Source organism: Ahaetulla prasina, chromosome 2, assembly GCF_028640845.1.
Source record: "Ahaetulla prasina isolate Xishuangbanna chromosome 2, ASM2864084v1, whole genome shotgun sequence".
NCBI lineage: Eukaryota > Metazoa > Chordata > Lepidosauria > Squamata > Colubridae > Ahaetulla > Ahaetulla prasina.
In genome coordinates, this window is record NC_080540.1 from 253742115 (window position 1) to 253758773 (window position 16659).

The 16659-nt window shown below is 38.2% G+C and overlaps 1 protein-coding gene across 15 annotated transcripts in view; it reads right to left on the reverse strand.

Annotated features, from left to right (window-relative positions):
• The window catches only part of FER (FER tyrosine kinase), a 132669-nt gene that overhangs the window by 104691 nt on the left and 11319 nt on the right, over positions 1-16659 (reverse strand). For all 15 annotated transcript variants that reach the window (XR_009153150.1, XR_009153151.1, XR_009153149.1 and 12 more), the window contains 5 exons: positions 13480-13579; positions 9784-10053; positions 5691-5864; positions 4953-5052; positions 54-237 (listed from right to left, as the gene is read on the reverse strand). Coding sequence is in view for 12 of the 15 variants with exons in the window: in XM_058166514.1 (XP_058022497.1) it covers positions 54-237; positions 4953-5052; positions 5691-5864; positions 9784-9990 (665 nt within the window). In the remaining 3 variants the exon portion in view is untranslated. The remainder of the gene's footprint in view (positions 1-53; positions 238-4952; positions 5053-5690; positions 5865-9783; positions 10054-13479; positions 13580-16659) is intronic.

The window sequence follows — 16659 nt, forward strand, 5'->3', positions numbered from 1 at the left end:
GAAAAGTTAGGAGGGCTACACATGCTTTTATGAGACAAAACACTACATCTTACAGTCCTTTAATCATTTCTTCTTGCATCTTCTGTAAAGAGTCAAGGAACAAAGGAAGTGTAGCATCATAATACTGGTGCTGATGTAACTGTGCTCCTTTTAATGCCAACACGTATTGATTGTGCAACATGTGGAGTTTCATTGTGGCTTTATCATAACGATCTTTGGCTTTTTCAGTTTCCTTGCCTGAAAGAAAGGAAGAGGGGAAGAAAGGAAGAAAATGCATACTTTCCAGACTGAATGCCAAAAAGTGTTGGGGTGAAGGAATAAACCTTAATCATCTTAATTCTTAAAAAGTAAAATGCAGTGCTTCCTTTGGTTGTTGTTGTTTTTTTTCAAATCATTTGCACTCTATCAAAGCATACCTAAATTTTGTTATTATGATCACATTAAGATATGAACTAGGCAAAAAAATGTAAGAAAAAAATGATTTTGACTTGTATTGCCAATCTTTTCAAATGCACATATGAGCATAATATAATTATTCCAAACATGTAAACAAAACTCATACTTATGCAATGCCTGAATCTAACTAGGCTCCAGACTAAACAAGACCACAATAATCAAACTATTTTGCAGGTTTTGTGCCATTTTAAAACAGGTTTAAGCCTATTTTCCAGAAGAGAGATAAATACATAATTATATCTTCTTTCCTTCTCTGTATGGCAATAACATAAACACAAGTGAATCATCATATATAACTCCACTGTGCAAACGCAAAGACAGTATAAAGATCAGGAAAAGGAAACATGAGCAATTTCTTTTAATTCTATAGCTCCCAAAGTTACAAAGAATGCCAGTTAGTCTAGTGGTGGGAGCGTAAGAACAAGGGGGACAGTTCTAGTCCCATATGACACATCAAAACCAGTTGGGTGACTTTGGGCCAGTCAGTCTCTCTCTCTCTCCCAACCCAAGCCAACACCCAGGAATTTTGCTGTGAGGAAAATAACAGAAGGAAGAGCATTAGTTATGTTTGCTGCCTTGAGTTATTTATAAACAAAAAAAGGGTCAGATTGGCTAAAATAGAAATATTGTATGTAGCCCAAAGCAGGGATAAATATCATTTGAATAAGTACTAATTTTAAAGAACTGAGTGCTACAAGAAGCAGAATATTACTGCAAATTGGGGAAAGTCACAATATTCTGCCTTGCTCTTCAATTTTTGTAAATGTAGTTTTTTTTGTTATATTATAAAGTATAAAGTGTAGCACCACAGAACAGATTTCATGTTTTTTCTCCTTAAAACTATATGACTCTATACCAATGATGACTAACCTTTTTGCCATCACGTGCCAAAAGCTGGGGGAGTGCGCAGGGGTTGTGTGCGCATGTGCCCACCCCCATAATTCTATGCGCCCTGCCCCCCGCATATACGTGTTGTGACCCAGGCCCAAGTAGGTAGTAAGAAACTTAATCCGTAGAAAAATAAACTTTATTCGAACAGCTGGGAATTACTTCATTCCCAGCATCGTTCAACTGAAAGTAAAACAAATGCCTCCCAAACACAAATTTTTCAGTTATCTCACAAACCTTAGTCCAATTAGGCAAACTGCCAAAGGCCCTTCCTGATAAATGTCCAGAAGTCACAAAAACAAAGATATTCACGAAGCAGTGGACGCAGCTACAACATTGTTTCCCGGCAAGCTGAAACACCGGTGCTGGTCTGTTTCAAGCCTTATGGGAGGGCCCAATCATCTCTTGACCCTACTCCCGAGTTGTCCTCTCTGCTTGAGCTGCTCTTGACTTTTGGCAGCTCTTCTCATGCGTGCATCAAGAACAGGCTCCTCCTGTTCCTCTGCCTCACTACTATCAGTCTCTGGAGGCTCTGGAGTCCGCACCCCACTTCCCGATGGCCCTGGCCTCACCTCAGCCTCATCTCTGTCCAACTCCGTTGCAAGCTCCGTAGGCTGCTGACGGATCACAACATCCAGCACTTCCCCCACTTTTGACACATGATGGCACAGTGGGCCCGATAGGCCCGTTTTTCGCCCTTCGCAGGCTCCAGAGGCTTTCTAGGAGCCTGGGGAGGGTGAAAGGAGCCTTCCCCGGCCCTCCGGAGGCCAGAAACAGACTGTTTGCCAACTTCCAGTGGGCCCAGAAGGCCTATTTATCTCTCTCTCCAGGTTCCAGAGGCTTTCTAGGAGCCCGGGGAGGATGAAAATGGCCTTCCCCACCTCCCCGGAGGCTCTCCGGAGGCCAGAAATGGCCCATTTGCCAACTTCTGGTAGGCTCAGAAGGCCCAAAAATTAGTTGGCCTGCGCATGCATACGCACCGGAGCTGAGCTCGCGTGCCCACTGATATGGCTCCACGTGCCACCTGTGGCATGCGTGCAATAGGTTCGCCATCACAGCTCTATACGATTGATTTTCTGCAACTGAGCCACTGAAAGTTGCTGATGACCTCATTCATGCTTGGGAGGTTATAAAAAATGGAATATGACACAAGAAATGGGCCACCTGCTGCCTAACACTAGAAAGAAATATAGAGTACTTTAAACCATGAAAAATAAAATGTGAAGTGATCAAGGACAAAGATAGGAAACAAAATATAATCGAAGATACCCAAAGATGAAGAAATATTTGCTTGCAACGTATTATATAAAAAGAGCCTTGGTGGTGTAGTGGTTAGAATGAAGTAAAAGGTAAAGATAAAGGTTCCCCTTGCACATATATGCTAGTCATTCCCAACTCTAGGGGGTGGTGCTCATTTCCATTTAAAAGCTGAAGAGCCAGTGCTGTCCGAAGGCGTCTCTGTGGTCATGTGGCCAGCATGACTAAATGCCAAAGGCGCACGGAATGCTGTTACCTTCCCACCAAAGGTGGTCCCTATTTTTCTACTTGCATTTTTTACATGCTTTCAAACTGCTAGGTTGGCAGAAGCTGGGACAAGTAACAGGAGCTCACCCCGTTGCGGCATGAGGCATTCGAACTGCTGAACTGTCAACCTTTCAATCAACAAGCTCAGCTTCTTAGCCACTGAGCCACCATGTCCCTCAGAATGCATTTTAGAATTTTAGAATGCAGTATTGTAGACTAATTCTGCCGACTGCCAGCAGATGGATTCTCACTGGCTCAAGGTTGACTCAGCCTTCCATCCTTCCGAGCTCAGTAAAATGAGGACCCAGATTGTTGGGGGCAATATGCTGACTCTATAAACTGCTTAGAGAGGGCTGTAAAGCACTATGAAGTGGTATAGAAATCTCAGTGCAATTGCTATAATTCAGGTATTGCTTGTTTAATAATCACTTGTTCAGCAACCAGTCAAAGTTACAATGGTGCTGAAGGAGGGGGCTTATGACTAGTTCTCCTAACCACAGCCATTGCAGGATCACGTGATTGTGTTTACATTGCAGCATGTAATTGCCATTTATAATCTTCATTGCTACTTCTGGCAAGCAAAGTCAATGGGGAAGCCAGCAGGCAGTTGCAACTGACAATCACATGATTGAGAAACACTGCAATCATGTGAGAGTCACCTGATGTCAGCAACCAGAACTATAAAACTACCATCGTAAGTTGGGACAGTTATGTAATGTTCCAGTTCACAAACTTTTTTTTTTTTTGCATTTATATCCCGCCCTTCTCCGAAGACTCAGGGCGGCTTACACTATGTCAAGCAATAGTCCTCATCCATTTGTATATTATATACAAAGTCAACTTATTGCCCCCAACAATCTGGGTCCTCATTTTACCTACCTTATAAAGGATGGAAGGCTGAGTCAATCTTGGGCCTGGTGGGACTTGAACCTGCAGTAATTGCAAGCAGCTGCTGTTAATAACAGACTGCATTAGTCTGTTGAGCCACCAGAGGCCCTTAAACTTGTCATTTAATGACATTCCTGGTCTCAGTTATGTCAGTAAGCAAAGACTACCTGTACAACTAAATCAAATTCTCCTACTTGAAGAACCTCTTATAGAATGCTTGAGAAGTGCTGCAGAACTCCCTCTTGTAGTCCCTCTTGTAGTTCCTTCCTCTTGTAGAAGCACTTGTACAAATTCTGATGCACAAATTATTAGTATAGCCTGAAGCCTGTGGTGGTACTAAATTTCTGAATGAAGCTTATACGATGAAACACTAAATTGCTTACATTCTTCTACAGAAAATTAAAGTTACTTAGTTACTTTCTTACAAGGAAGGCAACCATAAAGCTAGGAGAACTTGTAGAAAGGGAGTAAGAGAGAAGAGGCAGCTGAAAAGTGGACTGAGGGGGAAAAAGAAAGAGAAAAAGACATACAGTAACTAGTATTTCTGAAATAAAATTGAGAATACTAATACTTGTGACAAAATAAATTATAATTCTATAAATAAGCATGGGGTAGTGTAATGTTAAATCTTTAAAAAGAAATTTCTATTGTATTGTTACTCATAATATTACAAAATTTTAATTAATCAATAGGTCCTCTGAGTTTTTTATTAATTAAATTTGTATGGCCACCTATCTCACAGGAATCAAATGAGAGATAGACTGTGAAACCCACTGATATACAATGCTACCAGGAGAAGAATCAATAAGAAAACAATTTTAGAACTTTTTAAGTTTATTATTTAGGTGTAAGGGAAACAAAATTCTAAAGTATATGACTTTGGCACATATAATTTTAAGCTATAATGCATGAAACTATATCATTTATAAAATACAGTTTATCATTCAGCACTGTGTCAATCCAGTTATTGACTTATTCAACAGTGGTTGTAATAGCTACATGTCAGGATGTACATTCAGATTTTTGCAAAAGAACTCAAGGTGGCATGTATAGCCCTTCTTCCTCCCATTCAGTTCAACATAACTAACCAGTAATGTGTTCACCAATTGTATTGCTTCTATAAATTTTATCATGTTCAAAGGTCTTAGGGATTAAATCAAATCTAAATAATACTTTAAGAGCCATTATATACCTACCTTTAGATAATGCTTCCTTGTATTTTTCTTTGGCAGAATTTACTTCTTTAATTAATTGTCTATAACTAGATTTTAATTTTTCCAATTCAGTTTTTGTAACCTATCCAAAAAAATAGAAAATAAATTGGCATATCAACACATACTGTGAGAGTTTAGACATTATCTACACAACCAAGCTGAAGCATGGAAAAATGAGTACGGGAATATTTCATTTCCTTATGTGGGGCCCTATTAAGCAAAAGAATTCTGAGAAAACATTTGAGTAATTCCATGGATCATATTTTTGAAACAAATGCCCACAACGATTTCGATAGGAAACAACACTCTTCAGCAGAGACCCATCTGTATTCTTACTATAAAACAGTGTGGGTTGGGGTTAAAATTCTCTTTTCAAAGAAAACTGAATTCTATGATTTTGAAAATGTAAGTATTGAAAACATAATCTGACTTTTTTTTCTTACGATAAAGCCTAGGAATACTGCAATTTGCAATGACAATTTGCTATAAGTAATATATTAAAAATGCTTGGAAGTAACTCCATTCCCATTTTTAACTTAGCAAAGGAACTTTTATTTCTGTACAATTTTCCACATTTATATATTTGCTTATAAGTAAAATTTAGAATTTAACAGAAGTTAACAGTTAAGAAGAATTGGCAGTCAATTGGCAGACAAAAGTCTGAACATATTTTCAGTGAATGAAATGTGCATAAATTTAAAATGTACTTTTAAAATATACCTTGAACATCTCTGCCTCAATTTGCTGGTGAACACCTACATAGCTCTTCTTTATCTGCTGTTTGTCTTTAATCATCACAGTAAGTCTATGTAATGGCCCAGCATTCAAATCTTCTGCATGTGTCTTCATGATCTTGCTAAGCTGCTCTGTTTGTTGCACAATAAGCAACCATGACTTAAAAAAGATAAAAAGAGATTTATTATTGGCTTAGAAACCAAAAATATAAAGGTAAACTTTCCAGAGATAAGACATGTTTAATTATTTATTGGCAGAGCTCACAGTACAGTAGGATTACTAACATACCTGACTATATTTCAAACACGTTCAAATAGCAACTCAAATATAGGGCCATAAAGACAATATACTTTAATGTACATAAAGATTATTCTATATAAACATGGAAAGAAACAGAACAATTTTCAAAAATCACTGCAGATTACATTTATATAGTTAGTTTTGAGACATCTGAAGAAAAACTATTAATTCCAAATTTGAAAATACAGTGTATCACAGAAGTGGGTACATCACCTCACATTTTGTAAATATTTAAGTATATCTTTTCATCTGGAAACACTGAAGAAATGACACTTGGCTACAATGTAAAGTAGTGAGTATATAGCTTGTATAACAGTATAAATGTGCTGTCCCCTCAAAATAATGCAACACACAACCATTAATGTCTAAACTGCTGGCAACAAAAGTGAGTACATCCCTAAGTAATAATGTCCAAATGGGGCCCAAGTAGCCATTTTCCCTCCTTGCTGTCATGTGACTCGTTAGTGGTACAAGGTCTCAGGTGTGAAGAGGGAGCAGGTGTGTTAAATTTGGTGTTATTGCTCTCACTCGCTCATACTAGTCACTGGAAATTCAACATGGCACCTCATGGCAATGAACTCTCTTAGGATCTGAAAAAATGAATTGTTGCTCTACATAAAGATGGCCTAGGCTATAAGAAGATTGCCAAGATCCTGAAACTGAGCTACAGCACGATGGCCAAAACCATACAGCAGTTTAACAGGACAGGTTCCATTTAGAATAGGCCTTGCCATGGTCAACAAAGAAGTTTAGTGCCCGTGCTCAGCGTCACACCCAGATGTTGGCTTTGGGAAATAGACGTATGAGTGCTGCCAGCATTGCTACAGAGGTTGAGTGGGGTAGGGTGTCAGTCTGTCAATGCTCAGACCATACACTGCACACTGCATCAGATTGGTCTGCAGGGCTGTCGTCCCAGAAGGAAGCCTCTTCTAAAGATGATGCACAAGAAATCCCGCAAATGGTTTGCTTCAGACAAGTAGACTAAAGACATGGATTTCTGGAACCATGTCCTATGGTCCAATGAGACCAAGATAAACTTATTTGATTCAGATGGTGTCAAGCGTGTGTGGCGACAACCAGTGAGGAGTACAAAGACAAGTGATACACTTGTTTTTGTCAAGCATGGTGGTGGGAATGTCATGGTCTGGGGATGCATGAGTGCTGCCAGCACTGGGGACCTACAATTCATTGAGGGAACCATGAATGTCAACATGTACTGTGACATACTGAAGCACAGCATGATCCCCTTCCTTTGGAAACTCTGCCGCAGGACAGTATTCCAACATGATAATGACCCCAAACACACCTCCAAAACAACCACTGCCTTGCTAAAGAAGCTGAGGGTAAATGTCGTTTCCCACTCCTCTGCTGACGGCCGGGTCGGGGAAGTCCGTATCAAGCGTGCCTCTGCAGCTCTGCCAAAGTCCTATTAGAGTTCTCAAGGCAGGCAGGAGACCAGGAAGTGACTTCAGCAATCCAAGTTAGACTTTGCCTGACTCAGAGAATGCCAGAAAGCAGATCTTTTATATAGGCCATGGGGTGTGGCTCCATGACTCAGCACTTATCCAGGCCTGCCCTCCTTCCTTTGGAAACTCTGCCGCAGGACAGTATTCCAACATGATAATGACCCCAAACACACCTCCAAAACAACCACTGCCTTGCTAAAGAAGCTGAGGGTAAATGTCGTTTCCCACTCCTCTGCTGACGGCCGGGTCGGGGAAGTCCGTATCAAGCGTGCCTCTGCAGCTCTGCCAAAGTCCTATTAGAGTTCTCAAGGCAGGCAGGAGACCAGGAAGTGACTTCAGCAATCCAAGTTAGATTTTGCCTGACTCAGAGAATGCCAGAAAGCAGATCTTTTATATAGGCCATGGGGTGTGGCTCCATGACTCAGCACTTATCCAGGCCTGCCCCTCCCTTCCTTTTGCTGACGTCGCCTCTCAATTCTCCGGAAACGAGGATCTCTCCAGCCTCCAGCTGTTGGTAATCTGGCTTCACATTCTTCAGGCTCACATGCTGTGGGGGAGGGGTTTAGTTGCTCCGTTTGCCTGGGCATGGTGCCAGGACTGGGGGCTGAAGGCACGTCAGGCCCTTCGTCTTGCTCGGCCTGTCCGGGCATGGTGCCAGGGCTGGGGCCTGGAGGCATGCCAGGACATTCTTCCGAACTATCAGCGCCCGGCAGGAGATAAAGAGGGCCCCGGCTGCGGCAGGGGGAGCGGGAGCGGGCGAGACACAACAGTAAAGGTGATGGACTGGCCAAGCCTGTTTCCAGACCTAGCCCCTATTGAGCATCTGTGGGACATCCTGAAACAGAAGGTGGAGGTGCGCAAGAACTCTAATATCCACCAGCTCCGTGACATTGTCATGGAGGAGTGGAAGAGGACTCCAGTGGCAACCTGTGAAGCTCTGGTGAACTCTAGGCACACAAGGGTTAAGGCAGTGCTGGAAAATAATGATGGCCACACAAAATATTGACACTTTGGGCCCCATTTGGACATTATCATTTAGGGGTATACTCACTTTCTTGCCAGCAGTTTCTTATTATTATTATTTATTTATTGCATTTTTATATTTTTATATAAGTTTAGATATTAATGGCTGTGTGCTACATTATTTTGAGGGGAGAGTACATTTATACAGTTATACAAGCTGTATACTCACTACTATACATTATAGCCAAGTATCATTTCTTCAGTGTTATCACATGAAAAGATATACTTAAATATTTACAAAATGTGAGGGGTTGTACTCACTTCTGTGATATACTGTACATGCTACGTAATATTGGTATCCTATGTATTTAGAATGGAATTCTATAAGTTTTATTTCTTTTAAGTAATTTTGGCTCATAAAATAATTTGCATATGAAAAGTAGTGATCAGAATAATAAGTAAAATCTGAAAATTCCAATTCATTTTTAAAATTATTTCTCCAAAACAGTTAAAGAGAAAAGGCAAATAAGATGTTCTAAATAAACTGTCATTTTTGCTGGCTACCCGCATACCCTTCCCTGCCCAGCAGCAGTCACTTACCTTCTGCCAGCTTGCTTGCAAACAATTTGGGATTTACTTAATGACTCAAGATCCTTGGTTAGCAATGGCAATGGGGAAATGCAAGGAGTGCTATTGCTAAGCAATGCAGTCACACAATGTCACATTTTACAACTGCATCACTTAGGAACAGAAGTCCTCATTGCCATAACTAAGCAAAGGCTATCTGTATAGCCTTGTTAGATGCATTTCAAGTTCCAGCTGTCCCACAATCACAAGATTGTGATCTGTGCATTTGAATGCAAAATCAATGGAGAGACTGGGCAGAAGGTCACAAATGGCAAAATGTGATATTCTTGCTTAACAACTGCAGTGATTTAATGATGGCAATGAATGCTGTAATTACTGTTGCTAAACAAATGTCATTCTTTACATCCACATCATTTAACAACAGAATTCTAATTGTTATTGTTAAGCAAGGAGTACTTGAAACATAAATTTTTGGGCATATGATTTACCCCAAAAATCCACAAAGAAATTCTCAAACACAAAACAAATCAAGTCCCATACAGAAAACATACACCAAGCTATTAAGTAGTTTAGCATCAAGATAAACAATCAAATTATGCTTATTTAAATCTACAGAATTCAACAAAAACCAAGAAATTGTATCCTTACAGCTGCGGTCTTAAAATCACTCTGTGTGTTTACCGCAATATTTGTAAATTTGTAGATTATCAGTTTTTAAAAGTTTACTCACTTTAAATTAAATTTAAATTAAATTTTCTTACCTTTGCTACATTACTGACATAATCCAATTGTGACGTACTCTCTTTATCAACTTGATTGCAAAGGTTCTGTAAAGTGGATGCGTATTCTTTGTCACTTTTTATTCTCATGGTCATAAATTTCTTCACTGTTTCCAATAGCCGTAACTCCCAATCTTGCAGTTTTAGCAAAGCTTCATGAGAATACTTCAGGTCATTTCCAAACCCCATCTTTTTTCTTAAGGCACTAGATTTATCAAGGGCCACTAGTAAAAATTATTTTTGCCAGCACATCTGTAAACATCACAAAATAATAACAAAGGGCTATTATTATTATCTTTGGTCACATAGTCAGCCAGATATTTATACTATTATTATTTATACACACACAAATACACACACATATACATATATCACAGAGAGAGAGGGGGAGGGAGGGAGAGAGAGAGAGAGAGAGAGAGAGAGAGAGAGAAACAAACATACTTAATATTCCTGTGTCCTGTTTTCCCACAACAATTCTGTGTGGTGGGTTAGGCTGAAGAGAGTGACTCCCTAGCCTGAAGTTATTCAGCTGGCTTTCATACCTAATGGAGGCCTAGAATTTACGGTACCCTGTTGTAGTCCAACACCTTAACCACTATACCAAATTGGCTGTATATCTTCTTACATAAGCATTCCCAAAGAAGAGCTAAGGAGAGGAGACAAACATTCCTTTTTTCACTCACAAAGCAACAGAGTGAACTAATGAGGAAGTAAAAAATCAAATCTCTTTATTCATCATCAGATCTGATTGGAGGGGCTTTACAGTGGAGAATCTTTGTATTCTAGGGGCTCAGCCGTTGATTTACAAGCTGCTTTAAAACATAATAGGGGTTTCCTTAACAATCATGCAAACAGAGCCAAATAGTACTGTATGTGAATAATAAGCAAACAACTGTTGTTTAATGAATTACAAGTAATTCTTGACTTTCAACAATTGTTTTAACAACAATTTGAAATTATGACAGACAAAAAAAAGTATATATGAAATCCTGGGATTAGAAAATTTAGAACTCCGCCGACTCCGACAAGACATGTGTTTAACACAGAGAATCATCTATTGCAATGTCCTTCCTGTTAAAGACTACTTCAGCTTCAATTGCAATAATACAAGAGCAAATAATAGATTCAAACTTAATGTTAACCGCTTCAATCTTGATTGCAGAAAATATGATTTTTGTAACAGAGTTGTTAACGCTTGGAACACACTGCCTGACTCTGTGGTCTCTTTTCAAACTCCCAAAAGCTTTAACCAAAAACTGTCTACCATTGACCTCACCCCATTCCTAAGAGGACTATAAGGAGCGTGCATAAGAGCACAAAAGTGCCTACCGTTCCTGTCTTAATGTTTCCTTTCATTATAACAAATTAATACAATTATTACATACTTTTGCTCATATATATGCTTATATGATATTTTGTTGATTTATGTTGATGCTTGTGTATACTGTTGTGACAAAATAAAAAAAAATGACCTATTCTCAAAGTTATGTCTGTCACAGCTCCCCACCCCCCCACCCCCATAGTCACATGTTCACATTTTGGGCCCTTGGCAACTTGCTTGCATTTACTACAGTTGCAGTGTTCCATAATCATATGGAACTTATCATAATCACAATTTGTAACTGTTTTTGCTGATTATTAGCATTTTTGCTGGTTTCTGGTAAAAAATGCCCATTGGATATGCTGGATTCACTTAACAACCACATGATTTGCTTAATAATTGCTATGATTAGCTTTACGATTGATGTAAAAATTGTTATAAAATCAAGCCCAGTCACATAATGCTTCAATTTACAACAGCTCCATTGTGGTCTTAAGTGGAGGATTATCTGTATAGTTAAAACAACTGTAATTTAGTGTAATATATTAAGCCAACCACTGTTATAAGATGGCATCAGGAAGTGCTCCAGAAAGCAACCAAACCTGAACAAATAAAATATATTTTCAATTGCCTGTAGACTTTTACAAAACAACTTTAGCAAAGATATCATGAAGTTAAGTATATCAGATGCTTTTAAAAAGTTCCTTCTTTTATGGTTCCTCCTTTTATTGGCTTTTTTATAGATCTAGAAGATGAACAAAACTGATTCTTATTTCTCTTCTGACTAGCTAAAAGCAAGCTTTTTGTGCAGTGCTATGGTTCTCCTGTGTGGTGAGAAAAATTCTCCACTTACAACCTGATTTGTCTCTCTGCACAATCAATTCATGACTGAATTCCCCCACATTCAGTAAAATGAATTAAACATATTAATATATTAAGTATAAAATAGTGTAAAATGACAACTTTCATATAATGTTATCAAAACCAAAACAAAAGTCTCCATCCCATTCATATCGGAAGCGAGGTTTAAGGTGCTTCCAAGTTGAAAGGATTAGCCAGTGACATCATTGATTTCTGGAAGACGCTGGTGGGGGGCCTCTTTTAATGTCCCTGTCAAGGAACTGGAGCAAATGACAGGAGCTCACCCCACCATGCACCATCCTTCAGGTCTCAAACACAGGCTTACTAACGTCCAAACCAGCATCCTCACCATATGAGCCAATCGCACCCCTAAAGCTTCTCAAAATTAACATATAACTGATCTGAAGCCAGATAGCCCAAACTACATGCCAAAAAAAACAAAAAAAACCCTTGTAACTTATTTGCATACAAAACTAGTCTATTTATTGTGCTAATCTATAAAATTCATTTTGAGGGCTTTTCTCCCTTCATTTTTATTAGAACTTGGAACTGAAGATCTGTGGTCAAAATTCTTCTGATTCAGATGAGCTAATTATTTGTAAAGTTGATCTTTCCAATCCTGCTGGTTCTCAAACTTTTGCAAAATTCTGAAACAGGTCTGAGTTTTGGCAATTACAAAATACTGCATAGAAGCACCTTTTTATGAGATAGGTTTAAACCATACTATACTTTTCATGGTGCTGGATGGCCATTCTAACAGTATCCTTCAACCCAAAACAACTTGGCGCTGCATCCATAAAAATTATATTGTTGCATTGTGATGATTAAAAAGGAATAAAATATTATTGTTCCAATCATTATTTTGATGAGCAACTTTTAGTTACGGTAATAGGTCTCAGATAGACATTACTGCAAAAGATGCAATTTTCTTAAATGTCATTACTGATGTAAGACTAACAATGATAATTTTGACTGTGTGTATGTATACACACACACGTACACAGACACACACATACACAATATACAAACACATATCACATGTAAGTATTTGAATAATAGTTTTCAATTGAAGACAGATATGATAATGATTGAATTGTAAGTGTATTACGTTATTGTTCAGAACAATGCCAGAATTGCAATTAATAATATTCCTTACTATGCCAATATTTACAATGTGTGAATTATTATTGTTTTATACAGAATAAAGTACTGCTCATAAAAAAATGTTTATAAGTAGGGGCTGTAAATATCTTTTACTAGCAAGATTCATTCATATATGAGGTGATGAAAATACTGAAAGATTTTATATAACCAAAAGACAGAATTCAAATGAAAAACAGCACTAATGGTCATGACACATCCTAAAAAGCTTTCTGGGGAAGCCACATATTTATAAATATGTGGATAAATGCCCCAGACAGAGCATGCTATAAATGTCAATGAAAATCAAATTCTCCAGATAAATTCAATAACAGAAAGGCAAAATATACACATACCTTTTTTAAAAAAGTATTGTTCTGATAGTCTTTCCTTTCCAATGTTCACACCGCTGGTTTCTGACTTAGCACTTTCAGATTTTCTGTACTTTATTAAATTCTGCAAAACAAATGTTATATGATTCATTTGGCAAACCATACAATGTCACTGGTCTTTAATAGGGAGCCGCATATTATGAGATACTGATACATATTACAAACTACAGGTAGTCCTCAACTTACAACCACAATGGACCTCCAAATTTATGTTGCTAAGGAAAACATTTGTTAAGTGAGTTTTGCCCGATTTTACGACCTTTCTTGCAACAACCTTTCTTGCCACTTGTTAAGTGAATCGCTTAATCATAGTTGTTAAGACAGCTGGTAAGTGAAGATGGCTCCCCCACTGACTTTGCTTGTCAAAAAGTCGCAAAAGGTGATCCCTTGACCCTGGGACACTGCAACCATCATAAATGTGAGCCAGTTGCAAAGCATCTGAATTTTGGTCATGTGACCATGGGAATGCTACAACAGTTGTAAGTATGAAAAACTGTCATAAGTGACTTTTTTCTGTGCTGTTGTAACCTCAAATGGTCACTAAACAAATGATTTTATGTCAAGGACTACCTGTACTAAGTCTATATATCACCAAAAGCATTTACATCTGGGGAATTTATTTCAGGTAAGACATTTACAAATCTTTTAAATTTCTGTACTATATTGCTTTATCTGAGAATCATATCGTTGAGCACACCAAATTCTCTGTATCCATTTCTCATCCTGCTTATAATGCTTCCCGAACAAAATTGGGTCAAAATATCTAAGACAGCTAAAGTTCAAAGGAAAGTGCAAAAAGCTAAAGTCCTTATAAAATTTATATTCAAAATAGCAATAGTGTTAGTAAATACAATGTATAAAAACACAATACAGTTAGTAAATACAATGTATAAAAACACAATACAGTTATATGAAATCAAATAACTATTCAATTCAGAGTTCTCACAAGGACAAATGACAAGGCTCAAATTATCCTAATTTGAATACATCATTCAAAGACCTAGTTCTCTTAGGAAGCATAGACTGTAGTGCTGGGAAAGATGGGAAAGATAGAAGGAAAGAGAAAAAAGGGAAAACCAGCAAGATGAATTATTACAATTACAGCAATTATAATTACAGCAGCAATAGGTACAGCACTGGAAGATCAAGTTGAGGACATATCATCCAATATTCATATTTATCTATATGATCAATAGATGGAAGTTGACATCACAGTTGACATTGATTTGATGGCACATAATCATTCAATTTTATTAAATTCTATGACAATACTTTTGGGATCTACTCTTTAAGGGCAAAGTCAATAATATTGTACTAAATTTCTACATAAGAGTCAAAAACATAAGTGATGGCATGTGGAAAAATACCAAATGTCCCTATTTGTATAAATCTGCAATATATTATTTCTGAATACATTGAGAAAGTATTGAGTATTCATTTTTGTCAATGTTATGTTGCAGCCTGATTCTACAGTCGTTGAAAATTATTTTTCTCATTAATCTACACTCAGTATCCCATTATGACAAAGTGAAAACAGAATTTTAGAAATGCCTTGTAAAGTTATTAAAAAGAAAAAACTATAAAATCAGGCTGCAACATAACAAAATTGACAAAAGTGAAGAGGGTCTGAATACTTTTTCAATGCACTGCAAGTATTATTAAAACTTAGATTATATCCAAGAATACATTTTATGAAATCATTAAAACTTAACTCTTGAATAGACATAAGCAGAATTGTATTACGATAGCACAATGATCTGACTGAAGCAAATGAGTGATGGATGCCTAGAAACTATTGATTTTCCTTTTTTGAGTTAATATGCAGAGCTACAATTTTCTCTGTTTCCCACTTGTCATATAAGGCAGAGTTCCCCAACCTTTCTGGCTTTGTGGACTGGCAGGAGGAGAGAGGGGATGTTCCGTGCAAGTGGCCAGCAAGCACACACATGGCAGCTCCATTTGCACCAGCAGCGTGCACGCATGCCCACTACTCATGCAAACGGAACACATGTGCACGTGCTCACCCACTGCTCACTCAAGTGGGAATGTGCATGTGCTTGCCATTTCCACAGCCCAGTTGCAAACAGCTCAGAGCCCATCAGTGGCCCACAGCCCAGAGGTTGGGGACCCCTGACCTATAAGGCTAATATCTTCTGAAATATCAACTTCAGAAAGCAACAGGCTGCTATGGTCCCCAATCTTTTGTTATGGCCCTAAAATTATATTAAAACTATTTTTGACATTTATATTGAAACCAGGGAGTGGGGTAACAAAAGCATTGCTCCCTTTATTTGCAACATGCTAATTTGTAACAGCAAACTTTTAGTGTTTTTCAAGATATTATGGCTCAAAAGCAATTGTTTGACTTATTTGCTGCTGTACCTCACAAGGCTTTCAGGCCCAATCGTTCAAAAATAAAATCCTTAAATTATATTGCTGTATGGTAGACTATAAAGCAGTGCTTCCCAAAGCTGAGTAAATTATAAAAAATTGGATAAAAGGTGTTTTGTTTTGTTTTTTGTAACAAGAACCTATTATCTATCACTACAGGGACAATTACATTAACCAAGTGTATTAAAATATATTCAAAAATCACCCAAGGTATTAGGACAAAACAATGAAATTACCAATGGTAATTTATTGAAATGACCTAAAGATGATTCAATAATACTGCTTTTGTTATACGAGTTCAGCAACTGTTTGAAGCTACAAGAGTGCTGTAGGAAGTAAGTTAGGGAGTTATGACAGGTCCTCGAAATTCAAGCATCTTACCCCATTAAAACAAACCCACTCTACTCTTACCAGCAGAGGAGCCTGCTGCAGATCCCGTCAGTCAAGGAACTCCAGCTGGCAGGATCCAGAAGGAAAACCTTCTCTGCTGTAGCACCAGCCCCTCTGGAACTTCCTAGTCCCTGGTGTGAGGTTTGCCCCTGCCCTTTTATTCTTCCACAAGGCCTTAAGACCTGGCTATGCCAGTTGATGTAGGGATCCAACAGGGGAGCAGACACTGGAGGTGGCTACTGGACTCATTAGCTGAACCCACCTCCCCCCTGCGCTTCCTGCTCCCCCTCCACCCATCTTTTAAAATTTCATATTATTGTACTTTTATTGTTTGTTTTTATTGTTTCATTGCTTTGCTTTTGT